The 6,673-nt window shown below is 41.6% G+C and overlaps 1 protein-coding gene across 1 annotated transcript; it reads right to left on the reverse strand.

Moving 5' to 3' along the window:
- Positions 1 to 3,341: 3,341 nt before the first annotated feature.
- LOC144602987 (putative G-protein coupled receptor 139) lies at positions 3,342 to 6,017 on the reverse strand. The gene is made up of 2 exons (XM_078416111.1): positions 5,865 to 6,017; positions 3,342 to 4,286 (listed from the first exon to the last, which is right to left on the reverse strand). Exons 1-2 carry the CDS (start codon positions 6,015 to 6,017, stop codon positions 3,342 to 3,344), a joined length of 1,098 nt encoding a protein of 365 aa, XP_078272237.1.
- Between the last annotated feature and the right edge of the window lie 656 nt (positions 6,018 to 6,673).

Genomic DNA, 6,673 nt, shown 5'->3' on the forward strand with positions numbered 1-6,673 from the left:
AAGCCAACGCGGGCAGGTGGGACCAGTGCAGCTGGGCACGTGGGCCGGTGTGGGCAAGTTGCGCCAAAGGGCCTGTTTCCGAGCTGTATCACTCTATGACTCTATGACTCTATGACACAGCCTTCTGTGCCAACAACATGTGAGATTTGACGTGATTTATATGATCCAGAATAGACAATGTGTCTTTACATATGCCTATAACTAGTTATACAGCGAAGACTGTCGTTTGTCAGCATTCCACTGATGCATGCAGCCGTTTAGTGCTTCTCTGAACATTACAAGAGCAGATTCTACCGTATTCTTCTGTGCTCCGCGGCATTATCCTCCTTGCCTCAATCTCTTCGCCGAAGACTTCAGACGCATACCCCATGCACATTTCACCTACACACAGACTCTCTCACCAACACGGACGCTCCGTCATGATTTGCCTTATTTTAATGTGCTGCTGAATTAGCCAATGGCGATCACGCAATCAATTCACTGGTAACCTTAAAATTTGTCGTGCAGTACTTTGTTTGCAATGTCTGTTAACAAATGGCAACAAACCAATCAAACGTGAAAGCCACCGTTAGCCACGCAGAGCAAGCAAACGAAATGTAAAGCAGTACGAGATGAAAAATCTACGGAGTGTAATTGGTAAATGAGTGTGGAACAATGATGTCTTTAATCTCCAGCACAATTGCGTCAAACGTCGAGACGCAGTAGACAGCTACTATCATTCACACCATTCTCCAACGGCTACTAAAGAAGATGAGAGCCCATGGAATCAGACGGAAGATACTAGCATAGATAGCTAATTTGCTGGTTGGCAGAAAGAAGAGTGGCAATAAAGGAGGCCTTTTCTGGTTGGCTGCCACTGGTCGCTGCTGGTGCCCTAATCTTCAAGTTGTCTATCAATGATATTGTCGAGGTGGCGGGCAGACGGTGTAGAGTAATCGGGGACTCTGCAGAAGGACTTGGACAGATTGGAAGCGTGGACAATGACTTGACAAATGGAATACCACGTAGCAGAGTGTAGGGTCATGCACTTTGGTAGTGGCAATAAAGGCAGACATAGTTTTTTCTGAATGCGCAGAGAATTCAGACAGAGGAGGTACAAATGAGCTTTGGGGGTGTTGGTGCAGTCTGGACAAAGGTTAATTTGCAAGTCGAATCCAGAGTAAGGAAGGCAAATGCAATGGTAGCATTTATTTAGAGAGGACTAGAAGATAAAAAGCAGGGATGCTTTCTTAGGTCAAATCACATTTGGATCATTGTTTGCAGTTTTGAGGAGCATATCAGAGGAAGGAAATTGAAGCTACTAACTTTATCCACCGTTGACCTACCAATAAAAACTGGTGCTTGGTCTCCTGACTTCTGTTAAGGTCCCCTTCATTCTCGAGTATGCGCCACCTCCAGCGTCAAGAAATGAAACTGTGATCTGGATACAGGAAATATGACGGGGCTTAATATCTAACGTTGGAGGGGATCCAGAGGAGGTTTACGAAAACGATCCAAGGAATAATTGGGTTAACGTATGATGAACGTTTGACCGCACTGGGTCTATAGTTCAGAAGGATGAAGGGGAACCTAATTGAAACTTAACGGACTACCGAATAGTGAAAGGCCTGGTTAGAGTGAACGCGGAGAGGATATTTCCACAGGTGGGTGTCTGTGATCAGAGGTCATAGCCTCAGAGTAAAAGCTCGTACCATTAAAAAGGAGACGAGGAGGATTTTCTTGAGTCAGAGGGTAGTGAATCTGTGGAATGCCTTGCCACATAATGCTGTGAAGGCCAAGTCTATTGATATTGAAGTCGAAGATGGGTAGATTCTTGAACAGTAAGGGTGTCAGGGACAATGGGGAGGAGGCAGGAGAATGGAGTTGAGGGAAGGATAGATCAGAGCAGACGATGGGCCGAATAGCCTAATTCTGCTCCTATAACATATGAATTTGAACTTCTCCATCCGTGTCTTTCCATTCGCATTTCCTCCAAATATATCAACAGTGATTGTTAACATTTCACCACATTTTCTCAGCTAACCCATCCATCGCGCGTGTTTAGAGCCTGACTTCGTCTGTGCCTAATCACGTGCTTACCCGTTCTATTCTGCATAGCCATTCGTTTTCCCTAGCCCTGACGAAGCACTGACTCAGTTGCATTGCCTACATATGCTCTCTCACCTCTCAAATATGTTTCTGGTTTTACTACAATGTGCACCATTGCCACTAAAAAATGCGAAGACCATCGACATATAACAACGGACTTGGTACTCCAGCATTTTGTGATACCTTCGATTTGTACCAGCATCTGCAGTTATTTTCCTACACTTGCAGGTTTAATGTATCCTTCCCAAATAAGGGTAACAGATCTCCCGAGAAACACCACTATTCACAAGCCTCCAGCGAGAGAAAAAAACAACCTTACACACCACTGTCTGCTTCCTTCGCTGAAGCTAAATATTTATTCAAACGGTTAACGAGGGAAAGGCCGTAGACGTTGTCCATATAAACTTAAGCAGGACCTTTGATTACGATCCGCACAGTAGGTTGCTCTGGAAGCTTAGAGCGCATGTGCACCAGGGTTAGCTGGTTGACAGAATAAAGATTTGGCTTCAGCGAAGGAAGCACACTATGGTGTGTAAGGATGTTTTACTTGCTGGAGTACGTCTTCCAAAAACTCAATCAAATTCTAACGATACAATCTCCCACGTACAAAAGAATAGTGACAGCTCCTAATAACCCCCCTATCCATATACCTTATACTTCAGATTCCCCGCTAGTAACTTGCTGACCGCATATATTAGGTTCGCTGATCTACAGTTCGCAAGGTTTTTTGTGCAGCCCTTCTTAAATAGGTCCACACCGTATATTTACAACTATTGTTTTATTTCCATGCTTAAAAAGTAGTTATGATTCTTTATAATTGAATTTAAAATGTTTTACAATGACAGAAACATGCACCAAGTTACTGGCATTGTTTGGAAATGGACGTAATGCCATATGATTAAAAAGTTAATGCTACACAGCTATGCAATAAACCAAGCTCCAGTACAATTAGTCGAACAAAGCGGGCGATATACGGTGCTTACAGGAGAATTTCTACTGTCCTTTTGAAGAATGTTGAAGTGGCGTTGCGTTTCACGCTTCGAAGCAACAGATATACTGGTCTCATTTTTTATTTATTTCAAGTGCGAAATATTGTGTGGCATCCAATATGATTAAACGTTAGAAACACGAAGATGCTTTTAGAATTCGATAATAAGCTCCACGAAATAATTTCTGCAGATTTCTCTTTCTGCTTCTGAAATCAACTACAATAGTTATAGCTATAATGTATGCAGCATTACAGAACAAATATTTTATTTCAATATGTGGCCCAGGAATGCAACAGGACGTTTGATCACATTCTTTATTTCGTCTCTGAACTTTCTCTGGGACACCGCGTAAATGAAAGTGTTTGTGCAAGTACTTAAACATCTTAACATATATCCAAATTTTTCGGCAACGGTAAAAGAGTCATTGTAATCGCTTTCCATAAACTGAGTGTCTGTAAACTGTACACATATGAAGCAGGCAAAGATTACCACCCATAACAGAAGAAAATTCCCAGATATTGCGGCCAGTAGAATGATTGATTTCCTTCGGTCCTCCACCTCTTGGTCAGTCTGGAGCTTCTCACTGTTCTTTCCTCGGAGTTTGCTCCTCACTCTATTGGCCATGATGATTTGTTTAATGGTCAATGAATTGAGCAGGAGAATCAACGCAAATGGTGCGAATGGTGTTAAGACGGTTTCGAACCATAAGTATGCAGCCCAAAACGGTGAGGTGTAGAAGCTTGCTTTTACAAAACAGGACCACGGTACATTGTCAATTATTTCACGCGGTTCATATATAAAGTAGACTGGAATCTTTTGTAAAATGCTCAAACAACAAACTGTTATTATAACTCTTGATGCAATCTTTGGAGTGCAGTATCTTGTTCGCAGATTCTGAGAACATATAGCAATATGTCGATCAAATGTGAAAGTGACAGTCAGCCAAACGGAACAATCAATAGAAAAATAAAGCAGGGCCAGGTTAAGGCTACAAACAGGAGTGTAATTAAGGAATGAATGTGGAAAATATGCCTCTTTTATTTCATAAAGAATAGCTTCAAATATTAAAACCATAAGGTCAGCTGCTGCCATCCACACGAGATATCGCGTGATGCATCTAGAAAGGCCACACTTTCCACACGACAGGATGTATATTGTCATTATGTTAGCTGAAAACGAGAAGGTAAAATAAAAGAAATTAACAATTCCCTTTCATCTGTGAACAACAACAGCCAATCTCGTTGCCGCAATTTGTATTAACTTCACTCAAATAATTTTGCTTCGAACTTGCAGAATAAAAAACTAAGTATGAAAAATGTTTTATTTTCAGATCCACTTCCTCGTTTCTCACAACAGATGTTCAAAGTGCAGATGTTTAAGTAAGATGGACAACTACGAACTTCCATATGCCCAATAATTATATTTCAATAAAGTCAGTTATAATTGTGTTGCTCTGATTAAACCGCGAGAAGGTTTCTTTTGACGAGCCAGTCCAAACTCCATTTGCTGCCGTTTCATCCTCCGAATTCCTAATTAGCGATGTGTAGATTATTAAAGTATAATGTCGGATACTACTTATAGTCAAGATATCATATACAAATTTCGTAACTTTCCCGCGTTTCATAGCAAATCCATGGAATAGGAGAATGCTCTCCACAATATTTTATATTTGTTTGCATCTACAAACGATAGATTGTTTGATTGTTCTGAGGACCACGTTGGGACTTTTGGGGTTAAATGGCATATTCCTTTTTCACAAAGAATCATAGCAAATTGTTAGCCTCTATTACGACTTTAATCAGAGCAGAAACGTAGTCTTATTGAATTGTATAGGGACTTGTTGGGACAACGCCCAGAGCACAAACTAGTTTTGGTCTCCTTACCTAAGAATGGAAATACGTGCCTTGGAGGGAGCGTTTGGATATTTGCCGTATTAGCTTCCGTCGTGGCGAGTTACCCTTGCGATGAGAAGTTAAACGTGCAGAAATTGTGCTGCTCTCAATTCAGTGGCAGGCGTAAAGCTCATGGGATGGTTACATTTCAAATCCTGATTTTTACCTCAACATTTAATTGCTCTCTGCTGGCTCAAGAGTGGGTTCAGTAGTGAAATAATACACAGTAGAAAGTGAGTGAGAGAGAGGGGGGGGGGGAGAGAGAGAGAGAGAGAGAGAGAGAGAGAGAGAGAGAGAGAGAGAGAGAGAGAGAGAGAGAGAGAGAGAGAGAGAGAGAGAGAGAAGAGAGAGAGAGAGAGATAGAGAGAGAGAGAGAGAGAGAGAGAGAGAGAGAGAGAGAGAGAGAGAGAGAGAGAGAGAGAGAGAGAGAGAGAGAGAGAGAGAGAGAGAGAGAGAAAGATATGTCAACAGCAAGTGTGAGAATGAAAGTAAACCAAGCCCCCGCTATACTAAAGTAATACACGCGGTAAGTATATACGTTCAACCCAGAGTGTCTTAACAATATGACTGAATGTTGTGAACGATCGGAAGTTTTATATTTTTATTCTTGTTGAAAATATTTTCCTGCAACGCCAAACCATCCAAGCCTCTCTGTTCGGTGGACGTCATCGTTGACCCTTGCACGGGCAGCATTCAGAAGCAGCCACAACTAGCTCATCGGGAGGATAACGTTGAATGTTAAGCAACACATAAGTCCTGTCCAATATTTGTGCTACCCATGTTAGTAAATGCGGCGATATTGCTGCCCTCAATGAATTCGTTCAACAGGAGGAATTACAAACCTACTTTTTTATCAGGATCTCGCCCTTTTCCTTGCTAATATTATAAGTTGCACAGGGTATTCTGCATTCATAGATTTAACGTCCAGTTTAACGACATGAAACTTGATGAAACCTGACCAGTTGAAGACATCAACACAGGATCGAATTAGCCACTTTGTGGACGACAAAACGAAGAGGCTCTGATCTCCAAAGCAGGGTAATCGCATCGCCAAACCACAAGTCCGAGCAGCAGTGAACAGCTCTTATGGAAACGCCATTTGCGAACATGCCCATAATTTGGCTTTCGCGAACAGGAATAGAAAATGAAACAGATGATAGAAACTCAGATGGAAATCCACAAACCGGACGAAAGCGTCACATGCTGGATTATCTGATTCCCATACAATTAGATAAAGTGAAAATTATTACGTTGCTCTTCAGTTACAGAAGATAGAAATCCGAGGACGAGAGAGAGAGAGAGAGAGAGAGAGAGAGAGAGAGAGAGAGAGAGAGAGAGAGAGAGAGAGAGAGAGAGAGAGATCTGTCCATAGCAATGACAATGCCAAAAGTAACAATGCTTTAAAAAAGAAGGGAATAACTTACCAGGAACACCGATTATTGCAAGAATAGGATAATACACGTATTTAATCTGTGTTATTAACGGCTGATTCATTGCGGCGACCCGACGATTAACGTGATGTTGCTATGGATGTGCTTGGCAATTGCTTTCTGAATAGTGTCGTATTTATATCCCAGCAAAATCTCTGGTGACATTTTAATGTTGCGTAATCATTAGAATATTGTTTTTGAACTGTTTCGCGGATTTAACGTCATGGGTAAAAAGTCTGCCTTTCCATTGATGAAATGCATTAATGCTGCCATT

Source organism: Rhinoraja longicauda, chromosome 19 (genome assembly GCF_053455715.1).
Source record: "Rhinoraja longicauda isolate Sanriku21f chromosome 19, sRhiLon1.1, whole genome shotgun sequence".
In the NCBI taxonomy this organism is placed as follows: Eukaryota; Metazoa; Chordata; class Chondrichthyes; order Rajiformes; family Arhynchobatidae; genus Rhinoraja; species Rhinoraja longicauda.

Bases quoted from the DNA above. Each gene is read 5' to 3' on its own strand.
- LOC144602987 (XM_078416111.1), bottom strand. From the start codon at position 6,017: ATGCGATTACCCTGCTTTGGAGATCAGAGCCTCTTCGTTTTGTCGTCC. The intron at 4,287-5,864 runs GTGCAACTTATA...CACAGATGAAAG, and splicing joins CTATGAATGCAGAATACCCT to GGAATTGTTAATTTCTTTTA.